Genomic DNA, 13,983 nt, shown 5'->3' with positions numbered 1-13,983 from the left:
AATTTTGAAACACCTGCAGCAAACAAAGTGTCAATCACCACCAGAGACTAGAGGATGAATGGAGGAAGACCCCAGGCCTCTCCGCTCTTGAACTCCAGCCAGCAGGGAACGAGAGCGCTACCCAGAAACCGGCCACGCTTCCAGCTTAGGACACCCGGTGGGGAGCAGGGAAGGGGCAGAGGAGCACAAGGAGGCTGCCTCTGACACCTCCCTCTGGTAGAAAGGAGCCAGGAGGCGCCGGATCGCTTCCTCTACTCTGACGACGACGGTGTCAGGCTGGCGGTGGAGCTCGAGTGGCCTGCTGAGGTGCCATCTGTTGAGGAAGTACTGAAGGCGATCCAGAGTCTGAGACCAGGAAAGGCACCAGGCAGAGATGATCTCCCAACCGAAATGCTGAGGGAGGGTGGCGTTTGTGCACAGACTGCCCTACATGACGTAACAATAGTCTGGAACACTGGACAGGTTCCGCAGGATTGGGAAGGATACCCTGGTGGTCCCCCTCTTTAAGAAGGGGGACCGCGCAGACTGTAACAACTATAGGGGCATCTCACTACTTAGTGTGCGGGGAAAGGTCCTGGCAAGGATGATTCAAAATCGCCTTGCCAGGCACGTGGCTATCTAGGCAGGAGAGGCTTGTGGAGCCCCAATGCCGTTTCAGGAAAGGGCGGTCCTGCACATGCCATATTTTCTGCCCGTCTGCTACAGCAGAGATGTAGGGAATTTCAACAAGACCTACAACTCTGCTTTATTGACCTGGTCAAGGCCTATGATACCATCAGTAGGCCTGGGCTCCGGGCTGTTCTTCGTGCTTTCGCGGAGTCCCTGACCCTCTGCTCATGATCATTAAGGACCTTCATGATGGTGAGCGGGCCCGGGAAAACTACGTGGCCGGGAGTCAGAGCCATTTCCTGTACACCTTGGAATGCGACAGGGATGTCCTCTTGCTCCCACATTATTTTACATCTATTTTGACCACGTAGTTCGTGAAGCCTTCAATAGCTGTACCGGAAGAATTTCCATCTGGTCCAGATATAATGGGAGGCTGATCGATGCCCGGGTGCGGTCAAGGGATGACTCCCTATTACTCAACCATGTTACGTATGCCAATTATCTGGTGAATGATGCTCACTCAGACGAGGAGTTGGTGGCGCTGATGCTGAACCTAGAACTTGCCACCGGGAGTTGGGGCCTTACAATCAGCACCACCAAAATTAAGCACCTGCCTGGGTATTTTGTACCATCGGACACTCCACCCCCACAACTCCCAATTGGTGATGGGGCAGTTGTGGAGAGAGTGTAGAGTTTCCTATACCTGGGCAATGTGCTCATGACCGGCTCCGGTTTAACAGCAGAGGTCTCACTCCGAATCAGTCAAGCGGCATAATCTTTTCATTGGTTGCGTAGCGCAGTTCATTTATTAGGTATAGGCCTGTGAGCTATTCGGCTCTTGAATCGGGTGCAACCGCAACAAACAAAAACATGAACAAGAAACATCTTAAAGAAACTACGTGCAACAGAAAAATCCAGGAAAAAACAGTAAAGTCTTCCAGATAAAGCACCGTATATCAATGCTGTGTGCAAGAATCCCAGTGGGATGCAAGTCATACAATACCAACCTTAAGACAATTTAGATTATCAGTCTAACTCTGTACTACAACAAACAAATATGGCTAAACCAGAACCTTTTCGAAATCACCAAAATAAAGTTACAAAAACAATGTAACAGTGATCATACGAACTGTGATTCCAATGTAACAATAAACGATATACATAACATGTACGACCAAACTTTGCAACCATAGCTGGCTGCATGAGTCACTGCATAACAGCAGGAGTATCAGTAGGAATATCAAAAATGTTCAATGTATCTTTAAGATTCGCACACTATAATCAAAACACAAGATGTTACTTTTCAGCAGTCATCCGGAGCGATACATTTGATTTCAGGCCACTGAATAGCAGTGGCAGCGAGGGTGTACAACTCCTCTAGAGCATCTTCTTGGTTCTTTCGGTAAAGTCACGTAGAAAGAAATTAATAAAATAATAAAAATAAAACATAATAAAATAATTCTCACGACGTTTCGGCCACAACGCAAGTAGCCGTCTTCAGGTGAAGAACAGGTCTGTCAAGGAGACAGAATTATTGTATTATGTTTTATTTTTATTATTTTATTAATTTCTTTCTACGTGACTTTACCGAAAGAACCAAGAAGATAAATCCCTGCAGTCACGAAAGCTTTAAATCGAAATCCTCTAGAGCAGTTTTGAGTGAATATCTCATAGGTAGTGATTCAAGTTGCAGTTTATTGGCAATAGCATTCCAGACCCTGGGGGCTTTAATAGCAAAGGCCCTTGCTCCAGTATTTGTACGGCAATAGGGAATGTGAAGCTGGCAAATGAGTGAAAACCTTAGGTCAAATTTGTTCTTTGAAACAGAGAAGAGATCCAGTTGGTAGTCTGCGTATTTGTTGTCGTCATACGCATCATGAGATGCGGCATCTTTTCATAAACAAGCAGTACATTGCACACCATTGGGTGGCAAAAACGTCGTCTTCCTCATGCCCACATTTCCCTCATGATGCATATTATGACCAACGAAGGTGGCGTCTCTCGCTCCGCACGAAGCTTCAGGTCTTCTCGGCCACAGTCAGTCCCTTCCTTTTCTATGCTTGCGAAACGTGGACCCCCCTAATGGAGCATCTTTGCCAATTGTAAATATTTAGGCTGGCCTGCCTACGATCCATCCTGGGTTTAACCAGGCTGGATTGTGTGAAGAGCTCAGATATCCTTAAAAGATCTGGACAAGGCCCCATCGTTGAGCTCCTCCGGCAGGCAAGGCTGCGTTGGCTGGGTCATGTAGACCGCTTGCCCAGCCACCGCATGCCTAAACAGCTTTTGTTCGGCCGGATCGAGGGGGCTAAACGGGTGCGGCACGGGCTAGAGCAGAGATGGAGTGATGTGGCACAGGAGGACGTGAAGCTGAGTGGACTTGCCGATGACTGGAACCAGCGGTGTCAAGATCGGCCTCTGTGGAGGAGGCTCGTGAAGGACGCTGCTGGGCAGTTGGAGGCAGTCGCCCTCCAACAACAACGGAGGGCGGAGGAGTGACGCTCAAAACAACAAGTGGAGCGCCGGGTGGCTAAAGCACAACAAGTTGGCACAGTAGGGGGCACAGGTGGTGCATCAGCCAGTCGTCTCAGTCGACCTGTGGCATCTGGGTCTGCCCCGTGACCTCCTGCCAGTGGGCGTTCGACACTTCACGTGGTAGCCTCAAGGTGTACATGGCCTGGCACAAGCGTCGTGCTGACGTCACCGCCACTTAGTGGCGAATGGCGGTTGTTGTTGTTGATAGTGATGATGATGGGGTGATGATGATGTTGGTGATGGTGACGATGGTGCTGATGGTGAATCGCAGGGATGAGGAGGCGTGGTGACGTGAGCGCGCGATTTGTTCTGCACCGGCGACATCTCTCATGTCCGCCAACCTGAACCTCACCCTCCCCCCTCACCCTACCCCTCCATGCTCACATCTCCCTTCCCTCAATTTTCACCTCACCCTCCCCTCACCTAACCTCACCCTCCGTTCCACCTTCCCCTCACTTCACCCTCTCCTCACCATCCCGCTTCTCCATCGTTGATTGGGTTACATGTTATACTAATAGGTGTTTTCCCCTTTTTTTCTGGCAACAAAACTGACACCTTTTGCATGGAATCATGCTTACATTAACCACAATACTTGCAGTCAAATGCACACACAAAACAATACTCTGATAATTTATGCATTGTCGAACACCATATGAGACTAGGCTCCAAAGAAAGCTGTCTCTGGTGTGGACCAATCAGTTTCAAAGACAATGCATAAATTATCATAGTATTGTTTTGTGTTTGCATTTGACTGCAAGTATTGTGGTTAATGTAAGCGTTATTCCTTGCAAAGGTGTCAGTTTTGTTGCCAGAAAAAAAGGGGAAAAACCCCTATTAGTATATTTTGGTACTTGCAAAGGAGGTCCCATGATGGGTTACATGTTGTTTATGCCATTTATTGTGAAAATTCCATCACAGTTCCTATGATCACTGTTTCATTGCTTTCATGGCTTTATTTTGGTGATTTCGAAAAGTATATTGGTTTAGCCATGTTTTTTTGTTGTAGTACAGAGTTAGACTGATGGCCTTAATCTAAGTTGTCTTGTGGTTGTTGTTGGTTGTTTGACTTGCATCCCACTGGGATTTTTGCACACAGCGTTGGTGTATGGTGATTTTTTTCTGCAATATTTTGCTGTCTTTTCTTGGATTTCTGTTTGCACTCAGTCGCATATTCACTTTAAGATGTTTTTGTTAATTTTGTTTGTTTGTTTTTTGTTTGTTGCGGTTGCACCCGATTCAAGAGCCGAATGGCTCACAGGGCTATACCTAATAAATGAACTTGAACCTTACCTCACCCTCCGTTCCACCTTCCCCTCACCCTCACTTCGCCCTCTCCTCACCATCCCCCTCTCCACCATTTATTGGGTTTCTATCTCTCTTCATCCTCAGGATGCGTGACTCAGATCCACGATCTTCAATGGTTGATAATCACACCCCACCCACATCCCAGGGTAGAGAGGCTGCAAGAATCTCTGCCGAACCTCGTGGATCACCTCCATGGAGTCGGCGCGGTAAAACGCCAGGAGCCCCCCCTCCCAGTGCAGGTGAAGCCCGATTCTGCGGGGGGAGGGGGCCCCCTTCACCGACAGTGCAGTCTTCACTCCACCATGAAACACTGAGAAGATGCCGCGACATTTCTCTAAACACCAGGACGCGTCGCTCTCTCCCAGCAGCTGTGCAGCACGATACCCTTTCCGTGGGATCGTCCCGTACGTGACTCCAACCCGCCACAGCGACGAGCCCCCCACGTCCACCTCCCAGTAGTGGTGGCCCGACGAAAAGCTCTCACAGCACAGGGCTTGTGCACAGTAATCAAACCGATGTGGGTGATCAAGGCGACCCTGGGAGGCATTGGTCAGCGTCATCGTCCTGAGATCCGAGGAGATCTGCAGTTTGTTATAAGCCGAGTTTGTGTCCAGAGTCGGTGAACATCCGTTTGTGACAACAGCGATGACAACATCATTACAGAACACCGCCATCACCATCATCCACCATCACCACCATCAACATTACCATCACCAACCATTATCTTTACCATCAGCAATAACATCACAAACATCACCATCACCAAGCATCCTTGCCATCAATATCATCGATGACAACAACATAAGCATCACCATCACCACCATCAACACTATGAACATCAGCAGCATCACTATGGCAATAAGCAACATCACAACCATCGTCACCACCACTAGCACCATCACAAACAATCACCACCATCACTACCATCACAACTATCCCAATAACCACCATCTTCATCACTATCACCAAAATTACCAACACGACCAGCATCATTATAACCATCACAACGACCAGCAAAACCATCATCACCACCATCACTACCATGACAACCATAACCAATATCATCAGACCTACTACCATCAGCGCCATCAGCGAAACCATCACATCCATGACCACCTATATTATCACCAATGTCACCATAATTACCATCACCTCGACTGTCACTGACATCACCACGACCAACACCATCACCAATGCTATCACCATTCCCATCACTCACATCACTAACATCAGCATCATTATCACCATCATCATCTCGACCACAATCACCATCATTATGACCATTACCAGCATCAGGAACTAATTTGAGATTGAAACTGCCTAGTAGAGACCCAGGACTGGATCAGATATCACCTGCCACTGATGTTAGCCATGGCGAGTAATCATACTCAGGTATTCATCTTCTTAGTTCTTTCGGTAAAGTCACGTAGAAGGGAAGTAATACAATAATACAAATAAAACAAAATAATTCTCACGACGTTTCGGCCACAACGCAAGCAGCCATCCTCAGGTGAAGAAGGACGGCGGCTTGCGTTGTGGCCGAAACGTCGTGAGAATTATTTTATTATGTTTACTTTTATTATTTTATTACTTCCCTTCTACGTGACTTTACCGAAAGAACCAAGAAGATGAATCCCTGCAGTCACGAAAGCTTTAAATCGAAACAAACTCAGCTCACTGAGTTCGTAGTGCAGTGTTCTAACCATTATGCCACCGCTCCCCCCATGCACAAATGCACAGCCATTCACAGGCACACACTCCATCTCAACATCACAATTACCTCTGACTCGTAATGCTGATTATTTACCCAAGAACACCACTCTGAGTCTCACGGTTCTGTTCAGTAGGGTCCAGGAATGGGATGTGAACAAAGACAGATATTCTTTGTGTAGCCTTCACAGACTATTGGGACAAGTGCTGTCCGTGTTTCTCTATGAAGATTGGCATGGCACACGAGGTGGGTGGCCAGCACCGCGCCCGACCACCTTTTTTCACTAGTGGCGATTTTGTTTACACACCGCATCAGGTTCCAGGATGTAAACAGAGAAATATCCCCTGTGTAGCCATTACAGACTGTGGGGGCAAATCAACACCGTTGAAGGTTGAAGTGACACACGAGGGGTGGGTGGCCAGCACTACGCCTGGCCGCCTTTGTCTCCCTAGTGGTGATGTTTATAAAACTCCAGGTAATTATTTGAGGCTTAGTCGACCTCGTGCACACACACGGGGATCATTTATTGTCAAGATGGCCCCATCACACATGATTCACACAGAAGAACTCACACAAACGTTTAACTCCAGTTGTCTCCAGGACTTTAAGCGAGGCAATGTCCTCTTGGCTGGGAGCTGAGGGTGGAGCTGCTGTAACCCTCCCTGCCCTGTGAAAGCAGAGCAGACATTGCCACTGTCTCACGCAGAGCACCGTCACTCACAGGATCATCACAGCTCCATCTCACAGGCACTCATCAAACAAAGCATCATCACTCATCTCACAATTACAGCATCACCACATAGAATTACTATTACCACACACAGCATCATCACCACACAGCATCACCACACAGCATTACTATTACCACACATAGCATCATCACATACAGCACCATCACGCACAGCATCACCACACACAGCCTCCCCACACAGCCAGTGTCTCACTGTCTGCGCCCCACACTCAGCCCCATGTTGTCATGTGTCGAGGCGTGAGTGATAGTCGTCTTTTACCTGCGCGTCTCCTCCAGGTGCCCCTGTGGGAGAGAGAGAGATGCGTTACTGTGATTCTACCTCCAATCCCTTGTGATCAGTGGAGTTCCCACTGCAGCACCGTGGAATATAAACCCCAGAGTTTTGGCTTATGACCCTATGGTAACAACGCTGATTTTTGGGGAAAATGTTTCAGAGTGAGACCGCTTGATAGTCAACTAAAAACTACTATTTATATTTTTCAAGGTAAGGCCCAGGGAGCTTTGTAGCTCTTTTTCAGAAGCGACCTGGCCACAAATGATAGCTCAACGAAGTGGGCAATAACGTGGAAATTTATAACAGCCCAATACTCTAAACGCACGTTTACAAATGTGGAGTGAAAAACTGGAGGACCCGGAGAAAAAGCCATGTGACCATGGAGGGAGACATTAAAACTCCAAATATATAAGGAAGTCGGGTTTGGGATCAAATCCACGACCTTTGGTATACCAGGGGAGGTAGTTAACATCTCGCCGCCCCCATGAGGACCAACACTGATTTGCAGGGCAACTATTTCAGAGTGAGACCGGTTGATTTTGATCTGTGTTGAGATTAACTTCAGACTGGTAATTTCTGGTGTTACCAAAACACATGGGGCAGGTTTTGTAGAAGTGATATTCAAGACACAATGATATAATTAATTAGTGTGAGACCGTATGTATTTTAGCATCCCTAATATGAATAATGAAAGTAGCGCATCCAAGTGGAGGTACACGAAGTAAGAAGCAGAGATGACATCGGCTCGTGAACAGGCGCTCGTGGATTGTTGCATCGCGGCATCATGAGATGTGGCAACGGCTTGGGGAAGCCTTCATCAATAAGTGGATAGATTATGGCTGATGATAATCATGACTACCGTGTACATTGTTGTTGTATGGTTTATTTAAAAAGTGCAATTCCAATCACATTTAGTTTATATTCACAATGAAACACACTTAATGGGAATCTGTTAAAGGACGAGAGAGGGAATTACTTTACCAGTGGAAAATATGAGCTGGCCTTCCAAATGGAAGCCACTGGAGGTGTGATACGAATCCATGAGTGGAGCTGAGTTCTCAAGCCCAGGAGATGCGAGCTCTCATTTAGGAGCCTCCCTCTGCTGCTGCTGGTGAGAGGGCTCTGTGCCAATAGCGACACTGGAGACTCATTCCTCACCTGCAGGAACGCGAGCGAGTCCCTCTCCTGCGCTAGGGCCTCCAGGTGAGTGGCTGCTGCCTGGAGCTCGCTGATCTCGCGCTGGTAGTGAGCGATGTTCTTCTCGATCTGGGACAACAGCTCGCGCCCTTTCTGCTCCGCTTGCTCTAAAGCCGCCTTCTCCTCCGCATCTAACGCTGCTCTCGCGCGGGTGAATCTGACCGAGATTGAGGCCTTTTCATCTGTCATGGATCCCTGCAAAGATAAATAAATGCCACCTCTGTTCATTAAATGTCTGGTCCTTTGTGAAATGACGTTCAGATCGGTGTGATCCGAGTGCAACTCCAAGGTGTCCAGACAATGATACGAGTCTGAAGCACTGAGGCCTCCTTCTTCCTCTGCCTCTGATAACGCCACTGTGCATTTTCTGTACAACACAATTCGCCATAACTGGCGGGGGCTGTGAGGCAATGAAATAATCAAATACCATCATGAGTACATTTAGCATCTGTGCCATTCTCATTGCATAAGGCTATCAAGACGAGGCTTTGTTTACCTTCGCATGAAGCAAAGGGAAATTTGTAATTTGCCTTCAACAAGTAGAGCCTTAATGAAATGGCAAGTTAGGCCAATTCCTCTTTAAATGAATGTTTTGAATGTCAAAGAAACCCACGTGTATGGATGAAGAGAGGGGATCATGAAACCACATGCTATACTGCCACCTGGCCACCATAAATCCTGATTGGTTTCAGTAAGATGGTGTACAACAGTCTGTGTATGATCCACCAACTCTGCCACCAGAGTATTGGATAAGAGGTACGTACCACCTCACCTGACCAATATAGATAACAGACGTTGAAGTGGTAAGTTGTATGGAGATATGGGAATGTGGAAATTCCACCACTGATTCAGTTTCTCGGTGGAGATGAAAACTACCTGATTATTGAGGCGCATTAACCGTTGTGTCTTTAGTCCCACAATGTGTTTAGAGCCAATGGAAGTCCACGTGAATGAATGGAGTTGTCCTCCATCACAAACCCTACTCAGGGTGGAGTCACGGGGTCACAGAGTCTGGCCCAGACGCGGTACCTGCACATCCCTACGATCGGCCTCCATTCGCCTCACGGACTCCTCCGCCTCCTTCCTTTTCTCCTCCACAGCCCGCGTCTCTTCTCCCACTTGTTTCTGTGAGAGACGTCACCAGGGGAGACTCCACTTACTCCATGAGCGTCCCCTCTCACCCCCGCTCCACGCGAACCCCTCCACAATTATGGGGGCAGTAGCCCCGGAGGAGCAAGCGCAGAAGGGAACTAATTTTTCGAGGAGCTCAAACGTGTGCAGGGCTACCAAAGTAGTGGGTGGGGCTACTTGAGCAGTGGGGGGGGGGCTACCTAAGTTGTTGGTGGAGCTGCCTCAGCAGTGGGCAGAGCTACCTGCGTATTGGGTGGGGCTACCTGCAGTGTGGATTGGGCTACCTGCGTAGTGGTTGGGGCTGCGTGAGTAGTGAGCGGTGCTGAGCATTGGGAAGGGCTACCTGAGCAGAGGGTGGGGCTAATGGAGTAGTGGGTGGGGCTACCAGAATAATGAGCAGGTGACCCAAGTAGTGGTTGGGGCTTATTTAGTGGGTGTGGCTACCTGAGTAGTGGGTGGGGCTACCTGAGCAGTGGGTGGAGCTACCTAAATATTAGGTGTGGCTACTGGAGCTATCTGGGCAGTGGGCGGGGCTACCTAAGTAGTGGGTGGAGCTGCCTCAGCAGTGGGCAGGGCTACTGGAGTAGTGGGCAGGGCTACCTGAGTACTGAGCGGTTATCAGAGTGGTGGGTGGGGCTACCCGAGAGGTGGGTGGGGCTACGTGAGTAGTGGGCGGGCCTATCCGAGTCGTGGACGGGGCTATCTGAGCAGTGGGTGGACAGGGCACCATAGTGGTGAGATCTTATCTGCCTTGCCTACTAAACAGGAGGTCGTGGGTTCGAACCGGACCCTGATGCCTGTGTAGAGTAGTAGAACGACACTACTGTATTGGCTCGGTATGGGGGCTGTCGGCAGTTGTCACGGAGGTCGTGTCGGGCCGTGACACTCTGCGTGAACCCAACAGGACACGTGACCGGATAAAAGCGGGCCAGGGGCCCCAGGGGAGGGCGTGGCCTGGGGCAGAGCCAGCCATGCCGGAGTGGTTATAAGCGGGGTGTGGATGGAGAGCTGGACTGTTCTGTGCTGTTCTGGACTGTTCTGTGATGTTCTTCTGGGTCATCTCTGGGATGAAGCTCTCCAGTCTCCGCTAGTGGACCAGGCAGCGTGTTGGGCTGTCCTGGTCCAGTGATGTAGTATCCCCGTGTGTTGGTTAAGTTAGGAAAGGTGGCTACCACCTTACGTCGTTATGTTAATTGTTATGTTACCTAATAAATAGAATTGCCTCCAAAGTTCCAGTGTGTGCCTGAATTTAACCCACTACACCTGTATACAGTCGACCCTTCCACCTCGTGGGGGTTAGGGGCGCAGGCCCCCCACGATCAGAAAAAACGCGTAAAATGTTTTGGTCCCCTTGGCGAGTGAAGCGGTACAAAAAGATACGAGAAACGCGAGATACAAAGATCATTGCGAGATCACTGCGAGATATCACGTGAGAGGCTGCCTTAAACACACTTGGTGTTTTATTATGTTTTATTTTTATTATTTTATTACTTCCCTTCTACGTGACTTTACCGAAAGAACCAAGAAGACACTTGGTGTCCTCCAAGCTAGCGCAAAGAACCGCAGTTATTTTCGCAAACTAACTTTTAAAAATGTAACTTAAAAAATGGTGTAAATTTATGGTATTTACTACTATAATGAGCCAAAAATGTCTGTGTGTCCCGCGCGCGACATCACTCCAAATGAGGCCAACCCCCCTCATTAATAATCATGAACAGGTGACGTCACTCCACATGCCGCACCCCTCCCCTCATTAATAACCATGAGAGGGTGACGTCACTCAACGTGCTGCACCTCTCCCCAATAACCATTAGCGGGTTACGTCACTCCACATGGGGCAACCCACCCCCCTCATTAGTAATCATGAGCTGAACAATTTTTCTATTGAATATTTCAGATTAATTGCAATATACACCCGTCCTTGTACGGACAAACAAGCTAGTTAAAATATAAAATACAATAATATTATACAGTACTGTACATATAATTTATGCATTTATAGGTTAGTAAACTTTTTGTGTGTCGTCTGCTGGCCTTCGCGTGTCGTCTATGGCTTTAGCAAAACTCCCAAAAAAAATCCCATTTCATTTCTTATGCCGACCCCGCGATATATCGAAACCACGATGTGGAAAGTCGCGATGCAGAAGGGTCGACTGTACTATGAATCTACCCTTCAAACACTCGTTTGAAAAATAAATTGACGGGCATGAAAAATATTAAATACACTTTAAAATGAGTCTGAGCCACTCGCTGTGGTTTCGTCATAATTAGATGTTGCGGTTGAGAGCCAATGACAGAGTTCATCAGCTGATGCTGCGGTATCGTGGGTACTACGTGGTGACCATGCGAACCTCCTCCTCACCTTTCGTTTGTCGTGCTCCACCTTCAGAGTGACGAGCTCGTGGCCTCGATGATCCACAGTGACGGTGCAGTCCCTGCAGATGAGGCGTCCGTCGTTAACGCAGTAGAAGCAGTATTCGTCTCCGTGCTCTGCGCACCGTCGATTCTCCAGCTTCACAAAAGGCGACACCAGGACGTGGTCACTAAACTTTGCCAACTTCTGGTGGGGCACGACGTGGGTCATACAGAACGACGTCTCACACTTGAGGCAAGTCTTCACTGCGGGCTTCCTGCAATGGTCGCAGCAAACAGCAGAAGCAGCAGCATCGGCAGCCACGGGCTCAGTCACTCGCAGCTGCTCGATGAGGTTGGTGAGCGTCACGCTCTTGTTCAGCTTGGGCCTCCGAGGGAAAGTCACTCGGCACTGCGGGCAGGAGAAGGACTCGGCCGCATCCCAGGCGCCCTCCACGCACTTGAGGCAGAACGAGTGGCCGCAGCTGAGCGTGCAGGGGCAGCGGAAGGCGTCCAGGCAGATGGGGCAGTTCAACTCCCCTGGAGCCTCGCTACCACTGGGAGCCGCACTCGCCATGCCCTGTGGCTCCACTCAGAGACGAGCACTGGCTGTAGCTCAGGCAGTCGCTGGCTGTAGCTCAGAAAGTCGCGGGCTGGAGCTCAGGCAGTCTCTGGCTGTAACTTTAGACAGTTGATGACTGTAGCTCAGGCAGTCTCTGGCTGTAGCTCAGGCAGTCGCTGGCTGTAGCTTCAGATAGTATCTGGCTGGAGCTCATGCAGTCTCTGGCTGTAGCTCAGGCAGTCACTGTCTGTAGATCAGACAGTCTCTGGCTGTAGCTCAATCAAGTCACTGTCTGTAGATCAGACAGTCTCTGGCTGTAGCTCAGGCAGTCTCTGTCTGTTACTCAGGCAGTATCTGACTAACTCTGGCAGTCGCTGGCTGTAGCTCAGGCAGTCTCTGACTAACTCAGTCAGTCTCTGGCTGTATCTCGGGCAGTCTCTGACTAACTCAGGCAATCTCTGTAGCTCAGGCAGTCGCTGTCTGTTTCTCAGGCTGTCGCTGGCTGCGTCTGAGACGCTAAACGAGGAACAAGCCACGTAAATGGGCAACAAGGAAGCAGGAAGTCTTTCAGTTTGAGTTGCGTATTACGAGGCGCGCCCTGGAATGTGTTGACGTGTGAGCGAGTACAGACGTCTCTGCTCCAGGGGTGGCTTAAAAAAGAAGACTCGGATCACCTCGTCTCAAATACTCATCCTCACCTCTACTCACCCTCACCTCTACTCACCCCATCGTAACTCACCTCACCTCAACTCACCTCATCTCACCTCAACTCACCTCAACTCACCTAAATTCACTTCAACTCACCTCATCTCAACTGAACTGGCAGGAGAACTTTGCTAGTAAACTCGTTGCTCCCTGCCGCTCTACTCCACGAGATTGTTGTTGTTTCCAGAATCAAAATCAAAGGGTTTTATTCGCCATGAAAGTTCGCACAGACAAGGAATTAACTTTGGCAGGAAGGTGCATACATTCAACATATAGGAATCTTAAATCTTAAATAAGTGGTGTACAAGTCTAACTATACTGAAGGTGCAACGTCTAACTAATACTAAGGGGATAAAGTATGTAAAAATGTAGAATAAAATAAGATTTTTAAATAGCTATACTATAAAATATAAAAATACAAATAGGGTAACATAGTGCAAATATGGCAAGGTGTCATTATGCAGATAAAGTGTTAAAGTCAGTGTGAGCCCTTGGCCTTGTTGAAGAGGCCAGCAGTGGATGGGAAGAAACTGTTTTTGTGGCGTGAGGTTTTCGTCCTGATGGACCGCAGCCTTATGCCGGAGGGGAGTAGCTAGAACAGAGAGTGTCCAGGGTGGGAGGAGTCGGCCACAATCTTCCTCGCTCGCCTCAGGGTCCTCGAGGTGTGCAGGTCCTCGAGGGTAGGCAGATTGCAGCCAATCACCTTCTCAGCAGTGTGGATGATACGCTGCAGTCTGCTCTTGTCATTGTCAGTGGCAGCAGCGTACCAGATGGTGATGGAGAAGGTGAGGATGGACTCAATGATGGCTGTGTAGAAGTGGACCATCATTGTCTTTGGCAGGTCGAATTTC

General features: G+C 48.8%; 1 protein-coding gene across 1 annotated transcript; it reads right to left on the bottom strand.

Moving 5' to 3' along the window:
- Nucleotides 1-1,386: 1,386 nt before the first annotated feature.
- LOC144737378 (E3 ubiquitin/ISG15 ligase TRIM25-like) lies at nt 1,387-13,110 on the bottom strand. The gene is made up of 6 exons (XM_078620046.1): nt 11,876-13,110; nt 9,412-9,507; nt 8,344-8,577; nt 7,171-7,193; nt 6,733-6,827; nt 1,387-5,080 (listed from the first exon to the last, which is right to left on the bottom strand). Exons 1-6 carry the CDS (start codon nt 12,440-12,442, stop codon nt 4,530-4,532), a joined length of 1,566 nt encoding a protein of 521 aa, XP_078476172.1. The 5' UTR covers nt 12,443-13,110; the 3' UTR covers nt 1,387-4,529.
- Between the last annotated feature and the right edge of the window lie 873 nt (nt 13,111-13,983).

The sequence above is a fragment of the Lampetra planeri genome, chromosome 69 (assembly GCF_965212315.1).
Source record: "Lampetra planeri chromosome 69, kcLamPlan1.2.h2, whole genome shotgun sequence".
NCBI lineage: Eukaryota > Metazoa > Chordata > Hyperoartia > Petromyzontiformes > Petromyzontidae > Lampetra > Lampetra planeri.
Note: the sequence above shows the minus strand (reverse complement) of the source record. Positions and strands in the feature narration are given on the sequence as shown.

Excerpts from the sequence above, each read along its gene's own strand:
- LOC144737378 (XM_078620046.1), bottom strand. The coding sequence starts at position 12,442 with ATGGCGAGTGCGGCTCCCAGTGGTAGCGAGGCTCCAGGGGAGTTGAAC. Across the intron at positions 9,508-11,875 it reads TGGAGCACGACAAACGAAAG|AAACAAGTGGGAGAAGAGAC; the intron begins GTGAGGAGGAGG and ends CGTCTCTCACAG. Across the intron at positions 5,081-6,732 it reads AACTGGAGTTAAACGTTTGT|ACGGATGTTCACCGACTCTG; the intron begins GTGAGTTCTTCT and ends CTGTTGTCACAA.